Source organism: Pagrus pagrus (assembly GCF_965226575.1).
Source record: "Pagrus pagrus genome assembly, chromosome: 16".
NCBI lineage: Eukaryota > Metazoa > Chordata > Actinopteri > Spariformes > Sparidae > Pagrus > Pagrus pagrus.
The window spans coordinates 22350809-22374996 of NC_140200.1; the positions used below are offsets into that span (position 1 = coordinate 22350809).

A 24188-nucleotide genomic window follows, 5' to 3' on the forward strand; every position below is an offset into this window, starting at 1 on the left:
TTTGAATAGTTAGCTAAAGATAGCTAATCAATAAACAGTTCACATAGTTAGCTTTAAGTTATCAGTATCCTAAACAGTTGGAGTAATGAGCTTAAATTAATCAATAAACAGTTGAAATCAGCTATTTGGCTCACAGTAATGGATAAACAGTCTAGTTAGCTAAAAGTAATCAATAAACTGTTCAATAGCCGAGTTGTCTCAGACAACGAAAGATTGGGACCACTGGTTAAATAGATCATTATAATTGATTAAAACTTGGGACTTACTTTCATAGTTTTTGCCAACATTTCCATCAGTTATGTCAAGATAATGTTGTATTCTCAAATTAATAATTGAGATGGTTGAGAGGGTTGAGAGGGTTCAGACCCAGTTGCCACAATAATGTTCCTGTTCCACAGAGACACTGTGTGGAGGGATGGTCCTCTATTTCCAGAACATTCACGCAATTAATCTGAAAACATTCTCAGCTTTAACACTCCCACACTGACTTTAAAAGCATCTTGTCTTTATTTTAATGCAATGGCTCCTCCTTTAGGACAACTTCCTCCATTACAGTTTTTTTCCCCTTCAGTGGAGGGTTGATCAGAACTCAGCTGTCATTAACAAACGTTAACATTTAAATGTAATGACAAATACTTTTACTTAATGAGGTAAAACTTTCTCTTACCGGTCTGTAAGTTTTAAGAGGGAACAATGTAACTTGCATTCATCAGAACAAAGGTCACGTTCACGTCCAGTAAATCACTTTCAGTTGTTGACTAAACAGTCTAAGTTGTCTGTGGAGAAGCAAACAGTTACACATTCATGAAGAACAAAGTTTCCAATAAAAACTCAATGATGGATAAATACAAGAGTGTTACTTTGTGTTGAAAAGTGGTGGGACATGAAGGCTCAGATGAAGATAAAATCTTAAAAGCTCTTCAACGTGTGATTTTAGGCAATAATGGGGCCAATATAAGGTCAGAATAGATATTTACAAATGATAAAAATTATTAAATAATGGCGCATCAAAATTAATCTCAGTATGTGTTAACATTTCTGTGCAAGCTATTTTAAAAACAAATGATGCTTTTAAAATGTGATGAGGACTAAATCAGCCACTATGGATACATACTTTGGTGGGAATCAATGGAGCAGTTCTTTCAATGTAATTCCTCATTATTCCTACTGAAAACTCAACTAACTTAATTAACTAACTGATCTAAATAAACCCTATAATTAGTATGTCTGGTTATATTTTCTTCTGTTGGAATATTTTATTTTAAAAATGTTTTCTCATCATCACTTTATGTGTTTGATTCATAGGTTTTCAAAATAAGACAGATGTTATAAAAAGGTGAACTATTGATTGCCTATTGATTGATCTACATGTTGTAGCACTGAACTTTACATCTGAGCTGCAGTTCCTCAGTGTGACAGCAGGGGGCAGTCTGAGCTCAGGGTTGAACTGAGGGTCAGCTGGATTGACAGTCCGACACATTATTGTCCATTTAAAGCTGCAGGCAGGGGTTAGTTCACTTGTCTAATCTTAAATGTAACTTTAAAGGGTTCAGATGTGAGTTTAACTTTTCATATTCTCAGGATTAAAGACGTTTAATGTCTTTTTATCTGACACAACAGGTTTGTTTCTCCACATAACTCTTAAATCCACTGAGCTCAGCAGATGTTAGTTCCTGCTCTGCTCCTCAACCTGGAGTTTGTAGATGTTGTTTTTATTTGTGAAACTTGTCATCAGAGAGGAATGTAAGGATTATTACGTCCTAAAAAGCCTTAAAGGGAAAATGACACCAGAAAAGGTGGAAGGTTTTAAATGGTTTAAATGGTTTTGGAGCTAATTATGTCAATAATGACAGTTAAAAATGCACTTTGAGATCTGAGGTTACAGTCTTTGTTCGAGAAATTAAGCTTCATTTTCTTTTTTGATTAAGATTTTTAATATCTTTTGTTGTTTTAACTTGATTAGAATAATGTTATTAGCGTTTATTTTTATTTTCTACGTATACTCATTACGTTTGTTTGCAGTCCTTTGAATAAAATGTATTTAATGTGTTGTTATGTTTTATAATCTTGATTTTATTTGGTTTAATTTTTTTTAAATTTTATATGTATTTTATTTGTTTTCTTATTTTAATGTTAAAATGTATTCAGCATGTTAAAATGGTATTTCATTGTCATTTTATTGTACGTTTTATTTTCTCTCATTTTCATTTTATTTTATTTCATATTTATTTATTTAATGTACTTTTATGTAGATTTTTTTTCATGTGAACCTCAGTTTGCTTTTCTTTTCTTTTCTTTTTGATTTATTTTCTTATCACGTTTTATTTTATTGTATTTTTTATTTTATATAATTTTCATTTTATGTCGTCTTATATTCATTTAAATGTACATTGTTATATTTATTTATTTTAATGTGAAGCTCAGATTTATTTTGTCTTTTACAGTTCGATCAAAAAATCTGTTTTTAATGTTTATTATATAAATTTTAGGCTAAATAAACTCCGGTGAAGCCGCTAACTACTGGAAATGGGAACAGCTTTGCGCGTGTGTTTGTGTGTGTGTGGTCATGAATATAGAAGACAGTCTATTGAAGGCAGCAGTCTGAGTACCATGACAACTCCGAGCAGCTTCACATATATGCCCAGCAGTGTGTGTGTGTGTGTGAGTGTGTGTGAGTGTGTGTGTATGTGTGAAATTGTGTGTGTCGGGCCATTATAAAGTGTTCAGGGGGAATAAATGGGATAAATGTGGAGGCTGTGCGGTCTTTGTGGCCGTCGACTCATCGTGTGTTTGTTTGCAGAGTTCGACCACCCAGTAGGGACCAACACACACACACACACACACACACACACACACACACACGCACGTGCATACACATACACACTGAAAGCTCAATCATTGTCAAACACATCACACACACACAGCAAAGTGGAAACCAGAAACTGATTCTGCTGTAAAAAATGTTTAAAAGCAAGAAAAATCTTAAAGAAGTTTGGTTTGAAAATGTTCTTTGATACATTTCCAACACTTATCAGGTCATTTAGTCTCATAATCAACATTCAAGCCTTATTTTTTCTTAAAAATATCAGACAACTGTGTTGATGTGGTGACATCATCCCTCTCCTTTACAGAACAGTGTGAGTTGTTTTGGGTCAGAACCACAAATAGACAGAAGAGCAGAGGAAGGTGAACCGGTGCACCAGAATCAAGACACTGAAAACAGAGGGCTCTGGTGTGCTTTCAAAAAGTAATTGCCTGATAATAGACTAAATATATTATTTAAAGAAATGTGTTTTTTTTAAAAAGCTGACTGCAGCACATCTGATGTTTCCAAACTATCCAAACTGAAATTCTGACTTGCTAACGGCACCATAGACGAGAAGCCAGAGGATCACTGGAGTTATTACAGTTCATCCTGACGGAGACGTGAAAGTTTGCATCACATTTCACGGCAATCCATTCAAGAGCCGTGAGGATATTTCACTAGAAACACAAATCTAAACCTCACGTCAGATTATTAAAGTCAGGATTCATCCTCACTCATGGTAGAATCTTTACTTCATGTATTTATTTATTGCTTATTCATATTCCTATAATATTTCTTACTATTATTAAAAGTCTATTTTTCTAATCTGTGTGTCGGTCAGTCTGTAAGAGGGGTGAGCTGGAATGTAAGATGTAAATCTTTGAAAACCTAATAAAAAACATTTGAACTGGGGATTGACTGATATGTTTTGGTTCAGGGCCGATACTAACAGCGATTATTAGTAATCAACGATATCAATAGGTGATATTTGGACAATCTTAGTGTCAAAATTTAGAATGAGCAGTGATGGAATAACTTTTGAGGTACTTTACTGGAATATTTCCATTTTCTGTCTCCTCCACTGCATTTATTTGAAAACTGTAGTTTTACTCAGACTCAGATGATTCAGTTTTAATCGGCTTTTACTTGTGATGTGTAACCACTACAGTGTTGTAGGTGGGACACTGATTGAAACCACAGAGAAAGAATGCTGCATCAGAGCCAAAGTATTGCAATTAAAATAAAATAATTTTATCGGCAGTCTGACACAAAAAAATACTGATTCCGATAATCGAAAAAATTGCTGACTAGCTGCCGGGATAATTCTCCAGGCCGATAATCAGTAAGGAAAAAGATATAACATGTGAATCCGACAGCTTTAAGGTTGTTCTCTTTTGATGAAGGTAGGCTAACAGCTCCCCCCTGCTGCTGCTCTTTGTGTTAAGCTAGGCCAAACAAATCTGCAGCAAATGCAAAGCAACTTCTTCTCATCGGACTCAGGGAGGAAAATGTGTTTGGATTACTGTTACAACAAAAGAGATTACTGAACAAACTGAACAAATCTGAGATTGTAATGTTAAAATATGTACATGAAGGATCACAGTGGAAACATAAATAGGTTAATTACAAGGATACAGAGGTGGAAGAAGTAAAAGTACAAAAGTAACCATATAAACTACTCCAATCCAGTGAAGCGATCCAAAAGTATAAAGATCAATGTTGATTAACTGAACTCTGTGTGTGTGTGTGTGTGTGTGTGTGTGTGTGTGTGTGTGTGTGTGTGTGTAAACACTCTGACCCTTCATCTGCTGCTTGAGTTAATCCTCACAACAAACACTGAAACACACTCAACACTCCTCTGAGTCTTTGGTGTTTCATATTTGAGCATCATCTTAAATTCAGTGTTTTCTCAATGAGGTTTTGTATGCAGAGTTTATCAAATCAGAATTAAGAGCAGAACATTTTGGTTTATTGCTTCATCTTTGATTTCTCTTATGATATTTTATTTGTATGCATTTTTAAAGGACTGTAGAAGACACTTTTATTTATTTATTTATTTATTTTAATGTGAATTTATTCATTTTAAGGAAAGCTGTACTTACAGTGAAAACCCAGGCCTGTGGTGGGTAATTTGTTAGCTTATTCCAGTATCCTTTGACTCAGTTTGCTACTTTATATATTTTTTTATTTTATTATTGAATATATGGAGCCTTCAGCATTTCCTCAGCAGGTAATTAATGCTGTATGGGGAACTATTTGAAAAGACATTAGGACTTTAAATAAAAAAAATAAAAACATAAAAGTTAGGTGTAATTGAAGTAATTGGTTGTAGGCAAGGGCATTTATATTTTTTCATTTAATTCCTTTTTTTCCAATAAAATATCTATCTATCTATCTATCTATCTATCTATCTATCTATCTATCTATCTATCTATCTATCTATCTAACTTTTTATTGTGCTTTAATTAAAAAGAAAGAATAAATAATAGTTTTGTAAATCAATAAAAATGCTATGATTTGGCCAGTAGCTGCAACAACCCCGCGTTAATATCATGTCACATAAGCAATAAGACAACAGAGCAGAACCAGCGGAGATATTTCCCTCTTTATTCTCTCTCTAACGTATTTTCCTCGGTTTTTCGACACGCTGCAGATTCTTTGGCTCTTTTGTAAACAGGAAGCGGATCAGTGACTCTAACAGGCCTAAATGTAAATGAGTCGCTTCTTCTTTCTCTCTAATCCTCCATCATTAAACATTCACCTCCTCCCTGAAGCTCCACCAGCGTCTCTCTTAATGCGCTGCTCCCGGTTTTTTCACACCCTCAACCACTTGACCCTCGGGACCCGCCTCCGTCCTTTTTACCGGCTCACACACACACACACACACACACACACACACACACACACAGGCCGTTAAAAGGGGACGGAGGACACACACTCTCTTCATGTCTTCCCCCTCATGTATTTTTCATGCTGTTAAATCCTCTCCGGTCGGCCCGAGCAGCTCCGGGCTCCCGATCCCTTTAACGGCATTCATGGACCCGAACCCTCCGCTGTGCGCTCCTCTCTAACGGGCAGCAGCGGCTCAACCAGCGCGGACACAAGCCTGGAACTTGTCCCTTCACTCTCCATCCCTCCGGCTCTTCTCTCACCCCGGTGTAATGTCTTTTGGCACCAACGCAAAAACGGGCTTCTCCGTGAGGGACATCCTGGACCTCCCGAACCCGAGCGGGAGATGCGGCTCCGGGACCGAGGAGACCGAGGAGGACGACACCGAGGAGGCCTCCGCGGAGGCTTCAGCGGCGGACAACGCGCAGAAATTGGGATTTAGCGGCCGGAGTTTCTGCGAGCGCGGCGGCGGAAGTTACGGCAGGTGGAGCCGCGGATCTGGCAACCTGCACTTCTCACGTGAGGAGACTTGTTTTTAACAATTTAAATCTATGTTTATAGATCTTATGCCCGTGCGTAATTACCAAATCAATACTAAACTGTATTGATCTGCTAAAAAAAGTCAATAATCAGGCTGTTTTTATGAACCTGCTCAGTGAATCCATCTTCTATTTTACTAATAAAACTATAAAGTTATAATCTGATCGTAATTGAATCTTATTTCTGTCCGGAGAGCCGCCACATCCGTGCGTAACTGCAGCGCACCTCTCCATCTCCCTCTTCTTCATCTTTCAGGTTTTACATGATATTGTCATTTTATCACTAATCAAATCATTGCCTCGGTATTGAATTAAACAGTTGAATGCAGCCATACAACTAGAAACGGTTGCTGATGTTTAGTTTTCGCTGTTTCCAGGGAGGAAAGCAGTTTGGTGCTGTCCAGTCAGTCAGACTCGTGTTGAACCTAAAAATCGTGTTTTTGTGAATGGAGTTCTGCACGGGGATTTTTTTTTGCAGAGCAGCTTCTGGGGAAATATAATTCCTCTGAACATAAAGAGCCTGAATGAGAGGACATAAAACACACTGAGCTGAGTTATTTGTCCAAAAGCTTCAACAATGTAAAAACGTTAATGATTTCTGGCGGTGGGATTATTTCTGTCTTTTGGTTGTTTTAAAGAACTTGTGGCTCCAGTCTGTTTCTGCGAGTAATCCGATTACTTGTCATGTCTCCCTGCAGTACACCGTCTTTCTATAGAGCCCCGCATCGAGCCCAAATCTCCTGAGCTCTCCACGGACGAGTCCCCGGACGCGGAGCGGGATCTGGCGGGCGGCGCGGTGCAGAAGAGCCGCGGCAGGAAGCGGCGGGTGCTCTTCTCCAAGGCGCAGACCTTCGAGCTGGAGCGCCGCTTCCGGCAGCAGCGCTACCTGTCCGCCCCGGAGAGGGAGCACCTGGCCGGGCTCATCCGCCTCACCCCGAACCAGGTGAAGATCTGGTTCCAGAACCACCGCTACAAGATGAAGCGGGCCCGGGTGGAGCACAGCCTGGAGGCGCTGCAGCTGCTGCCCGCCCGCAGGGTCGCCATCCCGGTCCTGGTGCGGGACGGGAAGCCGTGCGACCGGATCACAGCGCAGGACCTGGAGGCGACGCTCAGGTCCAGCCTGAGTCTGCCTCTGTGTGCATACTCTCCGCTGCTGCACCCCGCATACGGCCCGGACCACCCCGGCCTGCCGCAGCAGCACCCAGGGGTGCAGCAGCTGGCGCACATGTACCACTGGAGCTGGTGAAGCGCGAGCAAAACTTTTACTGAGGGGTTCACTCCCGAAAACACAAATCCACCTTATAAACTCGAGTTCGGCTTTAAAATGATTGTTCTTCTCCACAGATCTCACTCTCTTGAAATATAAATGCTTATATTTGAAAAGTAAGAAAATTCCATCTTTTTTGAATGGAGTTTGGTGCAAATATGTCAAAATTGTGTTTCCTTGAAAAAAAAAAAAAGCTATTTTCCAGAAAGGATGAGTTTCAATAAGCGGAATCAATAATGTCACAGCAGAAAATGTAAAATAAGACGCGCTTCCTGTTTAGTTATTTGAGCATTTATCTCGTGTAATGGCGAACTTCCCTCACAATATGACCACCGTCAGTGGCACACAGCTCGGTTCAGATAACAACAGACCTTCTGTCAAACGTCCAGACGCGCAAATCGTCTAAAACTACACTGTAAAATATGTGAATGAAAAAGACTGAAACTGCTCATAAGACGGATCAAACCAAACGTCACCTTGTTTTCGGGGACTTTCGTTGTTGCTGTTGTTGTTTTTGTTGTGTTTTTCTGCAGAAGTGTCACTTTTATCGCGAGAAGATGTTTCCTGTGTGTTTTATAAATCTATTTATAATGTTGACTGTGATGTTTTGTAATAAGCTGGATATTTATGATGGTGAATAAAAGTTGGAGCAGGTGTGAGTGGTTTCATTTCACACTGTATTGGTTTAATTAAGATGTAGTCTATAATGTTGCACAACATGAATTTTATCACTTATTCCCAATTATTCATTATCCAACCGTTATAACAGGACCTGGACTGGATTGTTCAGATGGACTTTAATAGTTATGATGTAGAATATAAACTTAAAGGTTAGTATATAAGGTAAAAGCTCAGTTGATTGTTTCTGGTGAATTTGGAGGGCTCAATAAATGATGTAATATTTAACCATGCGAGAAAGAAAAAATGGGTCAAAACTACAAGTGTATTAAAGAAATATAAAGTGATTAAGAGTAATATTTTAGGAATAACTTTAAGATGTGTAAAATTAAATCATAGCTCCTTTAAAATGTTCCTAGAATGACTTTAGAAGATTCCTTGAATTGCTCAAAAAGTTAATGAAGTTTGGTGCATTTGCCAATTTGTTATGTGTACGTACAGTTTGTGTATTTTAACATCAGGGGCTGTAGTAACTATCTCTGTTTATTATTTACCAGCTGTTGTTCCTCCTCTGAATCATAGAAATTAGATAAAACTGAAGATAATAATAAGAATTTAAGGCAACGGTTCTCGACCTGGGGATCAGGGCGCCTCCATGGAATCCTAAGATATACCTAAGGGGGACGCAACATGATTAAAATAATAAAAATAGTAAAATGCAATTTGTTGTAATTTGAGTTTAAATAACTGGATATTTTCACCTTTAGGTCTTTAAAAAGACCATGTCTCACGTTCACATAGGGTCAGAACCTGTCATAGACATGAACTAAATTAAAGGGGCCAAACTGGAGATGGTGAAGCATGAACAAAACTCTTACTGAGGGGTTCACTTTATAAACTCGAGTTCTGCTTTAAAATGATTGTTTTTCTTCCCAGATTAGGCTCATTCAAAGTATAAATGCTACTATTCAAAAGGTAATAAAATTCCATATTTTTTGAATGGAGTCTGGTATATAAGGTGACCATGTGTGTTTATTATTTACCAGCTGTTGTTCCTCCTCTGCATCATAAAAATGAGAGAAAACTGAAGATCATCAGCAGATCATCATCACAATTTAAGCCTCCAAAGGAGGACCAAGGTACATCTGAGGAGGTTGCAACATGATTAAAAGAATAAAAAAATATATATACATTTTTCCCTGTAACTTTGTAACAGTTGTCATTTTAGTTTAAAATCCTAAATATCTTCACATTTGTATGGTGTCTAAAAATGTCCACGTCTCATGTCCACATAGAGACAGTCAGAGGCTATAAATAGACATTTAAAAGGACCACAAGCCACAAAGGTTTGGAAGCACTGAGGTTTCTTATGTTTGGTTTGTTAAGGATCAAACTAGTTGATCAGTCGGACAACAACAGCCCAAACTTATTTGTGAAGATTTGGTTAAATATGACTTTGCTTGGGACTGTGACAGTAAAGGCTGAAGCATAATATCAACTGACTTTCTGAGGGACCTCAGGTGAGTGTGTACACCTGATCCTGACGCTGTGTCTCATCATCTCTCTCAGATGGACATTCATTCATTCATTCATTCATTCATTCATTCATTCATTCATTCATTCAGATATTGAGCTTATTGTTGCTATATCCTAAATGAATTTGTGTTTAATACCTCTCAGACTACAGTGTCATCATGTTTTTGAGAAATGATGCACAGAGAAGAGGAGGACCTGGGGTCAGGATCAGGTCAGATGGGGTTTAAACTATTAAATCATAAAGGAATAGTTCAACATTTTGGGACATTAATAACTTTCTTGCAGAGAGTTGGATGAGAAGAGTGATGCCACTGTCATGCCTGGTATGACATACAGCAGATACAGCCAGGACACGACTAGCTTCGCTTAGCTTAGAGACTGGAAACAGCAAGTCTGACTCTGGTCAAGGGAAACAAAATCATCTATCAACTCCTCTAAGAATGGTGGCATCTGAAACTATTTTTCTTTAGACATGAGGAAACAACACGATCAAACAAAGCCTAACTATGGATTTAAAAACAGTTTTTAGTTTTCTTAGTTTCTTTAAAGCTTCTTGGCTCTCTGGAAAAGTTCCTGCAGTGGAATCACACCTGTGCTTTTGGAGGTGTTTTTAGATGGATTTTATTACAAGAGCTAGCAGTGGCTAACAGTTTCCCTCCGTTTCCAGTCTTTGCGCTGAGCTAACTGAATCCAGCTTCACATTTATCGTACTGACATTAAACTGATTAGTCTACACCCAGGAAGAAGGCGATTAAGTGTATTTCCTAAAATGTTGAACTGTTCCTTTAAAGTTGCTTCTCACAGGATTATTCCACTTCAATCTTTATCAAATTATGAAAAGTGTAAGAAGGTTTGAAGGGATTCTGAGTTTAATCTATAAGTATTTATATACACACTCATTTAAGAGACTTTTTAGACTTGATGTTTTTCACTTTATCAGGTTTTTGTAATGAGATCATGGTCAACATTTAATCTCTCATGGTGCTGTTGTATCACTGTGGTTTAACCAACTCGGACATTGTTTGAATCAGTAAAATTAACATAGTTTGTCAGATTTATAGCAAACAAAACACCTTAAAGTGTAAAAGGTAATTTCTGATAAGAGTTGGCTGAACGTCTGCAGCATCAGATGCAGGCAGAGTTAATTTAACTCTGAAGATTTTGTGGTTTTATTGTCTTCAGACTGAATGTTTGTGTTTTCTCAGAGGATTAAAACATCTTTACTGCAGCAGACGACTTCATTCAGAACAAGACAACCAGCTATTTACTGAGAGGTGACAAAGGAGAGAAAGACCCCCTGTGTGTGTGTGTGTGTGTGTGTGTGTGTGTGTGTGTGTGTGTGTGTGTGTGTGTGTGTGTGTTTGTGTGTGTGTGTGTGTTGGGGGTCTCTGTGTTCAGAGGTGTCAGAGGTCGGCTCATCTTAGAAGGGATGATGTCACAGGAGGAGGGGCGGGGTCAGACCTTTGAGACAGTTATAATGTGTCACCTGCTGCTTTAAAAGAGCAGAAGAAGAAGAAAAGCCGGGAGATACAAGACAGACAGATCTGAGCTGTGGAGTTTAAAGGACGAGTACAATGTTTTCAGCTTGTTTCAGCTCAACACTTACATGTTACTTTACTGCGGACCTTCTCAAATCTGGTGATATATATGATATTTTTTCTTATTTAAAGGACCAAACTGACCAAAACAGTAAAAGTCAGCCTGATATATCCTCTGTGCGATAGAGCGTATTTTTCTTAATTGTTGACAAAAAGAAAAATATAGATGTATCTGATAATCTGCACTCACAGCTGCAAGCCAAGTGACGATAACTTTTAATTTCTAATGAAAATAAACAATGATGTTCCCTGTGAACATTTAGATGATTAACATTTTTATACATCATATTTTAAATGTTATATTAAATAAGTATAAGTTTTATATTTATATGAGGGAATGCAAACAGAATGCACTTTGATGTAAATAGATATTCCAACAATTAGCTCCAATGCAAAACAGCTATATGTACTTAAGCCATTAATGTCCACAGGGGAAGTTTATAATTTTATCTACAGTTGAGCACCAACCCATCAAAATGTTTCAGATCTGTCAAAGTTTGAGGCAGGGCAAGTTTTCCCGAATTCAAATTAACGTTAAACCACCTCTGTGTGATTTTTTTGGTGTGTGTGTTTTTAAAAGGAAATCAACTGATGATAAATATGTTAAATTTAAAATTCAGATTTTGTCACATGCCCACAAAAAAAATCAGAATTTAAAATAACTTATCATGCTGTAGTTGATAGACAAAACTGCTTTATTTATTTATTTATTTATTTATTTATTTATCAGTTTACTTTACAAGGACAATAAATGTAAGCATTGTTGCACCTAATTAAATGCAAATGATGCAATGTACATAGAGACGTGGTTGTTAATTTGTAGTCATAGGCTTTTGAGGAATAAAGCACATGGTACAGCACTCTAAACTGGACGTAAAAACCAACAACAAAACAGACAAGCAGCCACAACCGATTGTGATTTCAATGCTGGAAGTTTCTGCAGCAAAATTTGTGTTTCCACCTCTAACAGAAAAAAATCTGAAACTAACAACACCTGCGAAAGCACCGGTATGTTCCTTTAAAGAGCTTCTTCATTTGATAAAACATTGAAACAAATGTTTTTTCTTTCAATTTTCTTGCAATTTCTCTATTAATTTCTTTCCTCTTATCTAATTTTACATTACCTTTCCTCTTTAAATCACTTTGATTTCCTGTCATAATAAATTGCTGGTACATTAGAATTGTATTTTATATTTATTTATATTTTCTAATTAAACAACAACATTTAATTGACTTCAAGTCATTCTCCCCATCTTTTTGTATGCAATCTAATGTTTCTTTTCATTATTTCTTATATTTTGTTGTCCCTTCAGGTCTGTCTCCATTTTATAACTGATTCATTCAAGGTTGGTGGAGTTTATATAGACAGGATTGTTTTTTTAAAAATAATGTTATTTTTAAAATGTTAAATGCAGCAATGTCATACTTGCTGTTCATCATGCAGTCAGCAGGTGGCAGCAGAAGCTTAATCAAAACATGCTTTTGACAGGTGACACATATGAACACACAATTGTACTTGCAGCACCCTCATTCATCCCCTAACCCTTCACCATCACAATACATTGTGCAACTCCAACCTTTACACTTAACTGAATCTCAACCTTATCCTAACTTCTTCCATAAGAAGAAGTTCTCTTCCCAGTTAAACTAAACACAATATCTTCAGGCTTTAAGAACAACATCCTGCTGATCCCAGGACTCTGATATGTGCAGATCCTTCACAAGGATTAATCCACCCGAGGAACACGGACCTGATGGCATCCTCGCTCTGAAGGTGTGTGCAGATCAACTCAGGTGTCCTAACAGACTTTTTCTCTATCTCTCACTGCTCATGTCTGCAGTCACATTCTGATTATTCTTTGTGTTAATGTTTTAAGAAGTCCACAACTGTCTCTCTCCTCCAAAATACCAAAAACCCGTTCACCGTGGTTTTGATCTGTTCACGCAGTTCGGTTTGCAAACAGACCAAACTCTCACCTGAACCAGAGGAGCACATGAGAAAGCTGTTCACTGACTTGATCTGACACTGAGTTGATCGTTCACTAGCGTTGTGCCCTCCAAACTCATCTTCAGGCTCAGAGCTCTGGGTCTCCACATCGCCCTCTGTGACTGTATTCTGAACACCCTGATGTGAAGACCTCAGGCTGTGTGGACAGACCCCCACATCCTCCACCCTGACTCTCAGGGCTGCCTGCTCAGCTCTCGCCTGACACAAGACTGTGTGGCCTCCATCAGCTCCAACAACATCATCAAGTTTTCTCGAGATTGATCTGGTTCAGCTTCCTCAGGGTTCACGGACTTCAGGATACTCTGCAACGTCAAGCAGCTGCACCACTGAGTATGCTAATATGACATTATGTTCCGGTTTGACAGACGCACGGCAGCTCTACTGACACGGTAGTACTTGATGACCTCATTGGATCAACAATTTCACAGTGTATGATACAGAAGACTTCTTGCAGTTCATGGATGATCACTTCAGGACCTCCCTCCATCAAAAACACACCATCTCAGTGCACATAGTCAGGAATAAGGAAAACAATTTAGTAATATATATAAGTAATTTTCTAGAAGAGGGGCCGCTACAGTCAATGAGACGGCTGGCAAGAGACCACTGTTCGAGACAGCGTTTCAACATTTGTAAGCATTTTTTAAGCCAAACCCTGATGTTTTCCTAACTCTAACCCTAACCAAGTGGGTTTGTGCCTAAACCTAACCAGAGCATGAGCACAATGTTGTCATGACACAAAACTGAAAATTGACATAAAGAAAGTTATCCAGAAACATCTGGAAGACACCAAAATAAGAGAGAGATTATTTATTATAAAAGTGTTTATAGATTGCTTTTTATAGGAAAATCCTGGAAAGTATACCTTTAAGGAAAGCACAGAAACGTCCCCCCCTCAGCAGATGAATGTGAAAACAAAGTCTGCACAGCGAAACTCAAAATGTATTTCAGACTGAAGGGGGGATGGAATTACTACAGAGGAGGAAGAGGAGGGAGAGTAGAAGAAAATCACAAAAAATATTAAGATGCAGTACATATAGCGAAAAAGTCAGTTTGTTCTGTCAGTGTTGAAGAAAGAAGAAATCATTAACCTCACGATGGCGCTCTGGAGCTCCAGTGTCTTTGTATGGTTTACACAGACAGCAGAGCACTCTTCAACACACACACACACACACACACACACATACAAAAACACACACACACGCTGCTGAAGACATGTGAGCGTTTTCCATGTTTCTCATGTTTCTTAATGCGTCTTCAGCTGCCAAGTGGTGCCGAGTCGGTGCCTTGACCTCCCTTGACCTGCACACAGACACACTGAATAATTTCTGAAGAACACTTCTGGGCCCGTGACCTCTGACCTCTCGCTACACACAGGTGAGGACGGAGGCTTTATTGTCCCCCCGGTGTGAACTGATGTGTGAGCGCAATGCGACCTTGGTTTAAAAAAAATACATCAAACAGCCTCTCACAGGAAGAAGAACTTCGCAGGAAGCAAGAAGATGAAATGAAACGCTCTACTTTAATATTATTATCAATCTCCTGTGAGATACGAGGGCTCCAGTTCAAGTTAGTATCAAAACACATTCTGTGCACGGAAACACAGCACAATTAAACAGCAGCACAAACTCAATCTGTAAAATGATGATGAAGTTGAAATGACACTTCTCTAAAACAGTTTCAACAAGGGCTAAATGTCAGAACCTTCATGATTTATTGCATGGCTGCTGGATCAGACTGCATTAGCTTTAGCTAGGTGTGCCTAATAAAATGGACAGTGATTGTTTTTTAAAGGTGCAACATGTAAGAAATGGTGAGAATTCAAAGGTTACTCCAAAAAAATAGAAGGCAGCATATCAGCAGATCTTTGTCTGTAGCTACCAGCTGCCGTTAGCAAGTTAGCTCAGTTAGCCATGCAGTTAGTGGCCCTATTAGCTGACTGACTGGAGTCTGCCTGGACTGGCCTCCCAATGAACACATCTGGACAGCAGACTGGGACTGGACACAGCCTCTGAGAGCGACAGAGGTCATTCTGAAGTCAGGGGATACAGTATGGAGGTGATTTACAGCGTCTCCCAACAGGACTGTGACTCCGGGGAGGAGAGAGTTGGACATCAGCAGCAGGTAAAAATGGCATACAGCCAGAATATTTTCACATCTTACTCTGTGAACTGAGCATTTATTTGGACCAAACCAGAGGTGACTGTGGAAAGACAAACCAAGACTGTTTTGGTCAGTTGCATCTAGTTTATGTCAAGTTTGAATGAAGTGTGTTATATGATGAGTTAACGAGTTAAATAAGCTCAAGAGAAACTTGAATTCAGATGGTGAAGGGTTGTATTTTTCTGTTTAGTAATGAAATATGTATCAAAATATTTCCTTTCTAGACATTTTGTGAGTTAATTTGTTCCTTTATTACGCTAACAGCTGGCAGAAACTATGGGGGACTATCACCTTTCGAGGTACAAAGTGGAATTCGGAGACAAGACGGGCCGAGGATAGCTTGTTAGCATGCTAACTTCAGTAGCTATATGTGCAACACAGTACATAGACGTCAGAGACATAATGTTCATGAATGAATATTTTAAATTAAAATTCTGGCAATAACTTACAAGTTGCTCCTTTAAAGCAACTTTATAACTCGGGTGCCCCCTAGTGGTTGAATCAGAGAACACGCTGTTTTAAATACACCTTACAGACAATTTTAACAAGAGATGTACTTACAGAATCACATTTTATTTAACATTTTAAAAAGCTGAACATTGTATAAACATATATATGTAAACATGAGGTCTACTTGGTGCTCAGCTGTTAGTACATTCTGTGGAAACAAATCTACGGTGGCCCTGAGGGCTCAACATTCACTCATCACATCTAGGTTTTTGTTTTTATTTTGTTTTTTGACAATAAGACAGAATAACTCCAAACTTATACTTTTATCCTTTGCACATTTCCCCATTGTGGGACCAATAAAAGATTATCCTATCTTAATAACAGCTGTGAGTTGGAAGGAAGAAAGAAAGAAAGAAAGAAAGAAAGAAAGAAAAAAGAAAGAGGAAAAAAGAAAGACATTTTTTCTGCTAGAGGGTTGTCTCATCGCCTCAGTGAGTCCTCCTCCTCCTCTCAGTTTGGAGTAATAGTTTGATGGATTTTTCTACATTTCAGGAGCCAGGTGGTCTGGACGCCTCCCTCCTCCTCCCCCTTCTCCCTCCAGGTTGGAGTGGGCTGCCTGTTCAAGAGGCGTTCAGAGGCCCAGCTGCTTGGCCTAATGCTCCTCCAGAGAGCCGAGGATTAAACTGAGGGGAGACGGAGAGGAGCAGAGTCTGCAGAGGAGGAAAGAAAGGAGGCCATGAGACAGGAAGCAAAGAGGAAGGGTGGAGGTGAAGCAGTGTCCCTCCTCCTCCTCCTCCACATTCAGCTCGGTCAGAGACAGCAGTTGAGGCCACAGGTGACCAGGTCTACAAGCATTTAACAATAATCCATTACAAGTGAAAATAGAGAATGTAGAATGTTACTTAAGTAAAAGTAGAAATACCGATTCTTAAAAATACTCTATTACAAGTAAAAATCCAGAATTTAACAGCAGCCTTAATGTTGCATGAGGACAGGGAACCCAAAAAGTCGCAGCTGATTTTACTGTCATCACTGAAGGAGATGAGCACAAGTTGTGAACGTAGAGAAAGAGCTTTTATTTTGACATTTTCAAACATCATTTCCTCCTGCAGCCGGAAGATCAGTGAGTGTTTCCTGTTGATGCTGACAAATGTAAAGAAATCTGTAAATATCCTTAAAGATCCCCTCCAGACATGCATTAACACAATAATACATGTCAAGTATAATTTTGATATGCAAATCCTTCTGAAACTTCTCCTTCTACCTCAGAATATCTGAAAATGCAAATATTTTTCATTTCACAAGTTTAACTTCTGGACACAAGAAGGCTCCTCCTTCACTGTAAAGTCCATTCTCAGCGTTAGATCACTGGAGGCTTCAGGCTCCACATCATACTTGTGTTTGCTGAATATTGGATCAGGATTGCTTGTACACTATTTGTGATATATGGGCATTTAATCACACCATATTGACTATTTACAAGTATCCGGATATAGTAATAGACTGAATCACCGTCACTTCAGGGTAGAAAACTGGCCATTGATTTGTATTGTGAAGAAATGTGAAATGGACAGCTGTCATTGTCAGCTGTAACTGTAACATTTAAAGACATATAGTAAAACATGGTGGTCCAACCAACAGTCCAGTGTGTCGTCTGTGTTTATGTTATGTACGGTGCTGCTTTGTTAATGTCTTTTATATCTACCAAACAGTGACATCTCAGGCTAACTGCTAGCTTTGGGTAAACTCGGGCTCTCATTTTCTTTAGTCTGTGGCCCAACGGGTAAACTAGGCATTCAAAGTGTTGTCATTAATGAGTTATGAGGGCATCAAACAGACATTTTAGATGAATTGGATGTATACACTTTGAAATAACATATGAAAAAAGACAATTAAAGGTGCAGTTTATAGTTTTGGGAAAGATATTTTAGATCTTCATTGACTGATTTTTTTTTATGCCTAAACAAACTAAATACACAAACTCTTTGTTTTCATGACTGAATAAACAAACTGACCTTAAAGGACAACACAGTTTCATACTGTTTTACTATAATATTTTACTATATGTGGCGGACCCTGCCACCTTTCTAGTTTCAAACAGCGTTCTGGGACCTTATTTTCCTCTGAGAACAGCTTGTTTATTCACTTATGGAAAAAAGTTTGTATTATTACCTCATTGATATTGTAAATATAAAAATTCTGTGTTTGGATTTCTTCTCCAAAACTACGTAGTGCCCCTTTAAGTTGTATGTAAGCTAATGAGTGAAGCTGGGGTTCTCTACCTGTCTGTAGCTTAAACTCATACTTGTACACCTGTTACTGTGCTTTACATGAACAAAGTAGATTGAAAGTAGAAGGTTTACAATATCATCACATTAACTCGTTTGAACACTGTGAGGGATTTGATGAAGGCTCTTTGTCGGCATTAAAGCGTCTGATTCAGGAAGCAGTCTGAGGTCGAGGACGCCGCTGCCTCAGACTTGAAAACGCTTTTGTTCTCTGATTTACATGAAGATTTTTCTTTATTGATTACAAATGAGGAAGAAGAGAGTTCACTCCCCTTCAGAGACTGATGACATCCGTCTTTACAGAGAGGAGTTCAGCAGCTTCAGATGGATGTAAACCAAGGGACTGAGCTGCTTTTTCAAGGGAAGAAAGACATGAATGTTTTTCGATGAGAAGGATCTTGTTTTCTTCTTTTTTGATTCTCATTTACTGCCCTGGTTTCTTGATGTTTCATACTTTCTATCAGTCTCCAGACAGGAGAGGAGATTGAACCGGCTCTAAAGAGATTGATGGAGGTCAAGGTTCTGTTTGGTCTGCAGCGATCTGTGGCTTTAAGGGTGATGAAAAAAAGTTTAAATAGAGAAATATTTAGACTTTTGGAATAACATGTAAGAAACAACTGTGTCTGAGGAAAACATGGAAAAAACTGTAACAAGGACTGTAGACAAGGAATCATGAGCAACCCCAACCCCACCCCCACCCCTACCACACACACCTAAAAAAAAGAAGCTCTCCAGTTTCTTTTAACTATTTGGATTTTCATATTTACCTTCATGTAGTTATATACAAAACTCAGGGGAAGACAAAGGCTAAAATTCTATTTATTTATTGTGTTATCGAACTTAGAGTGGTCAAATTTGAACATTTGTTGCGTGGTGGATTCAGCTCATGACATAATATAAAATTAAAATGCTTTTTAAACTGAACAATGCAAACTCCTCCAAAGTTGATAAAACCCTCAAATTCACAATAAATAAACAAAAAAAACATCACAGATTCTAACTAAATGGTGAGATGTGACCAAGTATATTTAGTCAAGTGCAAATCTGAGCTATCTGCACTGAAAATCATGTATTTTAACTGTTAGAAGATACTTTAAGATTTGATACATGACGCACTGTAAAAAGTCAGTGTCATATGTTCATGTCAAATTTGAGCCTGAATCATTTCTCAATGAATCGATTCGTTGATTCAGCAATTACTTTTCTGATACCTAATTTATCGTTGACGTCATCATGATCGAAGCATCAATTTTTCTTACAACCAGGACCTTTAAAGTCGCCATAAACCAGACAATTCTGGTGAAAGATTGTTTGTCGAGTCTCATCTCAGGTCGTCTAATACATACTTTCAAGTCTACAGGAATAATATAGAATCATATATGAGAATATTAAAATAACAGCTTTAAACAGCTCATTATTTAGTTTTTATATGGTTAAAAGCTTAACACACCATCAAGTTCAATGAAATCACCATAGCCACATTTAATGTCATCTACAAACATCTCCATTTTGAATTAAAACAGACTTTAAAGTAGCTAAATATGCTGACAAAGCTTCACCTCACCAAACACACAAAGTCTGTCCTTATAATTTAATGATCCAAACAGCTGTAAGAGCCGTCCGGTAAGTTCTCACATCGAAATTAAAAGATAACGTCATTACAAAGTTTATCAACACCTGGATACCTGAGGACAGTCCGTGTGATGATGTTCTACAGAGAACAGCAAACCTCCACATCTGTACTCTGAGAATAGTAAAGATGAAGAAACACTAATCTTTACTGATATTAACTGTAATCAATGAAATGGTTTTCTGTATAATTAACTACAAGATAAATAATAGTGACAACAGAAGATAAATTGTACGAGTTTAAAACGCCCATCAGTGTAAATAATTAATCTTAGACTTGATATAAATCACTGCAAGTCACTCTGGGAAATAATGACATAAGATTTTAAATAGAATACTTTTAAAGGAGCACTCTGTAGTTTTGGAAAAGATTTTTTTAATCAGAAGAGAAAGATGTTCATTGACTGATTTCTGCCTAAACAAACTAAATAATCAAACTCTTTGTTTTCATGACTGAATAAACAAGCTGACCTTAAAGGACAACACAGCTTCAAACTGTTTTACTTTGTTTATATGTGTCGGACCCTGCCACCTTTCTGGCTTCAAACAGTGTTCTGGGACAGCTTGTTTATTCACTTATGGAAAAAATGATTTCTGAGTTTCTATTATTACCTCATTAATATTGTAAATATTAAAAGTCTGAGTTTTAATTTCTTCTGCAAAACGACATAGTGCCCCTTTAAGTTTCCATGAAGTTATTAAACAGTAGAGATTTGTTATAAATCTGTATAAAACAGAGTACATGTAGTTCCTTTAATATTACAGTGAGATTGTAACATATGCAGACAGTTAAAAACATTCTCACCTTCTTCGATTTATATAAAACCACAGTGAAACTTAAGAGAACAGGAGCCAACATGTAGTCCCTCTGGAACACCTTGGAAACTTATATGAACTCAAACGCACCTCAGCATTTAAAGTCATATAAATAACCTCAGACCTTGTAAACATCATGTAAGAGACATTACAAATGATAACATGAAAAACCTGATAAAGTAACTTCAGAGCTACAGAGGCACCAGGCACTGCCTGTTGCCTGTACACAGTGCTGTCAAAGTACACAGAAGTTTTGGTCATGACCTAAACTGAAAATATAAAAATATACTTGAAGTGTTTGAAGCACTTAAAAAAGTAACAATTATGATAATAATAAACTTTATTTATATACCGTAGCACCTGTGAAAGATTACAAAGTGATTTCACAGGAAACTGAGGAAGACAATATTACAGAACAAACACTCAACAGTTGAGCCAAACACAAGGAGCCCTCGTCTAACGTGAGTTAAAACAAGAAGGCAGAGCAGAAAATGTAAAAACGTAAAAACACAATGAGTCATTACAAGTCAAAGGAATAAAAGCGATAAAACAGGCAAAATCACAGAAAAAGAAAGAGAGAAAAGAAAAAAATTAATAAATCATTAAAAAAATAAATGGAAAAAAGGAAAGGAACAAAAGAATGAAGACAATAAAGGACAATAAGTAGATGACATCACAACAAAGGAGTTCAGATGAGAAGATTATGAGTATTTCACCACAATATGACAATCGATCGGGCCGTGGTGCTGCTGGGTCTGATACTGAAAGGCGCTGATGGGACAGCTAAATCATATCTGTTGAATTACAAATGAATTACAGTTAAAACCTGACCCACCAACATACAGTATTTGGATAGAGAGAAAATACCAGATGGAACAAATAACGTCTCCAAAAAGATATATTCATTAAAAGATGAAGTCCTACCCGGACTATAAAGTGGGGATTAGATCTTACAGACCTTCTAAATTAAATATGTATCTCCGTCTGCCCTTTCCCTCCTTCCTGTCTGTGTATAATCACTTTCCTATTTATTTGCTTCTTTTATTTTTATCATTTATATTTTCCTTATTATCCACCTGTGCTGTATTCTAACCACTTCAATTAATACTTCTCGTTTAAATTGTTTCATTTGTTTTGTCTTGTTTTAACCTTTTATTTTTATTTTCATTTTGTTTTACTGAAAAATGAAAAAAAAAAACAGCAGGCAAAATTGTAAATATTATTGTTTAAGTGCTGAAACTGCAATAAAAGTCAACAAAAGTCAAACTTGAGTAAAAGTATCATGTTAAAATATTACTGTGGTAAAGGTGAAAGTCGCTCATACAGATAATACTTGAGTAAAAGTCTTAAAGTATCTGATATTAAATGTACTTAAGTACCACAAGTTAAAGTAAGTAATGCATATGCATTTTTTTTACATTAAATGTATATACTGTATATTATGGGTCGACTGATTATCCGCCTGGATGATTATTGAATCTGATATTTAGCGTTTTTTCTGATTATCAATGTGATTTCTTTTCTTTTCTTTTTTAAAACTCTGATTGCCAATAAAATAAATGAATTCATGTAATCTGAAAAGTAACTAGTACCTCATCAAGTTCTCAAATAAATGTATTGGAGTAGAAGTACAATAGTTGCCTCCAAAATGTGGTGGAGTTTAAAGTAGCAGAAAAAGGAAATACTTTACCTCAAAATTGCGCTTAAAGTAGACTAAAGACTAAAAACTCCATCACTGCCTACATTAAAAAATAAAAAATCACCTTTGACTGTAATCATATGTAACACACTTACCTTAAACTCATCACAAAGAGCCTGTGGGAATATTAAGACATGAACCAGCAGCACTGAGAGGCCTCAACATGAGTGTCTGGATGAAAACATCACAACTCTGTCCGACTGAGACACCTGAGAGCCTGAGATAACAATAAAAGGCCTGTCATCAGTGACCATTCACCAGAATATCATCATACACTTCCTGCAAGATGAATCCAGCTGTAAACATCTGTAATCAGCTCCACGTGAAGTCCTTTAAATAAATCTGTCTGGTCCTTCTGCGTTCACCTCTGTGTCGGCCCGCCGGCAGCAGGGGCTCTGCTCCGGGCAGCAGCTCCTCTCCGCCCCGGGCAGCGGCTCCTCTCCGCCCCGGGCAGCGGCTCCTCTCCGCCCCGGTCCCTCCTGCGGCTGCAGCCTGGTGACTCGTTTTTAATCCGCCGCCGGAAAACTACACAGAGCACGTGGAGTGACGTGGAGCCGCAGGTCAGCAGGTGATTGGCTGCTCGGACTGTTTGCAGTGAAGCTGCAGGTTTAAAGGTGAGTTACTGTTCATCAGAGGAAACACCTGCTGCTGTTTACTGAGGACAAACACAGCGAGTTAGAGGGTTTAACATCAGACACATGTGGTTTCATTTATATAGAAATACAATTAATGAGCGATTAAAATCAAAAGCATGGAGTTGAAACGTCATGAATCAATGAATCAATCACAGATAAAACTCCAGGAGTGATTTTGTGAGCAATATAGATTTCACTTTGGTCAACGTGAGTTTTAAAAAGATAAATTATTTGCTTTCTTTGTTGCTCAGCAAACATGTAACTCAGTCTCATCAGTTATTTCTAAATTAGTCAATAAATCAATCTAAGAAATCATTTAAAGAGTTAAAAAGTCACAGAATTCTTAACGCTGTTTTATTCATATATTTTTTTATTAGGGAGCAGAGAGGAGAGAAGAGTGTCTACACTGACTGACGCCCTCTGCTCTGGAAATATGGAATAAAGTAAATCCTTCCTTATTTATCGAATATGAAAAAGTAGCTCATACATTTCTTATAAATTATCATTAATTATTAATTAGTTTGGTTCAGTTAATAAGACAGAAATAAATGAATACAGGCGATAACTATAGTGATTTGTTTTTAAAACTGAACACAAAAATGAATAAATACAGACTGAATTAATATCCCCAAACATATTCTGGTGTTTTTTATGGCCTCCAGAAATAACTGAATACTAATTTTCGTGAAATTACAACCTGAAAGAAGAAAAATCAGATCAAAAACAAAGCTGAATAAAGATAATGGACATGTATCCTGATAATGACTCAAGAAAAATCTACTTTAAAGTTCTTTTCAGGTTTTTACGCGCCGGACTGAATTTTTACAATCTGGAACAAAGAGGAAGCGGCTGATCGGTTATCAACTCCTGAAGTCACAGCACAGTTCAGAGTTGATACTGAACACACAGATCTACTATCATTTAATAAAAACGGATCGAACTGTAAATAAACTCGTCAAGTTTCCACCAACACCAGAAATGTGACTCAGCTGTTGTTTAATGGAACAAATAAAAAATGGTGCTTCAACCTAAAGGTCAGTTTCCGTCCTGAGTCAGAAAACAGGCCATCGGCTCACATCGATTCGTGCGTAATTGGAAATGTAACCGAGACCTGAAGTCAAACAGCTGAAAACGGATCCAAATGTCAATAAAGTTGTGGCCAGTTTGAACTGAAACACGGAGACTGGAGTTGAGCCATTGTCCTCAAAGAATGAAGCTTCCCAGAATGTAAATAAACACCTGAAGCA

General features: G+C 37.8%; 1 protein-coding gene and 1 long non-coding RNA gene across 3 annotated transcripts; one reads left to right on the plus strand and one right to left on the minus strand.

Moving 5' to 3' along the window:
* Window positions 1-5777: 5777 nt before the first annotated feature.
* nkx2.2b (NK2 homeobox 2b) lies at window positions 5778-8155 on the plus strand. The gene is made up of 2 exons (XM_084377347.1): window positions 5778-6214; window positions 6933-8155. Exons 1-2 carry the CDS (start codon window positions 5968-5970, stop codon window positions 7478-7480), a joined length of 795 nt encoding a protein of 264 aa, XP_084233473.1. The 5' UTR covers window positions 5778-5967; the 3' UTR covers window positions 7481-8155.
* A 7425-nt stretch (window positions 8156-15580) lies between these two features.
* On the minus strand, window positions 15581-22756 carry LOC311271710. Of its 2 annotated transcripts, XR_014624467.1 has the most exons (3): window positions 22402-22756; window positions 19848-19906; window positions 15581-16584 (listed from the first exon to the last, which is right to left on the minus strand). It is a non-coding gene; the product is annotated as an uncharacterized lncRNA (long non-coding RNA). The 2 variants fall into 2 exon arrangements; XR_014624466.1 differs by lacking the exon at window positions 19848-19906.
* Between the last annotated feature and the right edge of the window lie 1432 nt (window positions 22757-24188).

Coding starts and splice junctions, on each gene's coding strand:
- nkx2.2b (XM_084377347.1), top strand. CDS start 5,968: ATGTCTTTTGGCACCAACGCAAAAACGGGCTTCTCCGTGAGGGACATC. Junction 6,215..6,932: donor TGGCAACCTGCACTTCTCAC/GTGAGGAGACTT, acceptor GTCTCCCTGCAG/TACACCGTCTTTCTATAGAG.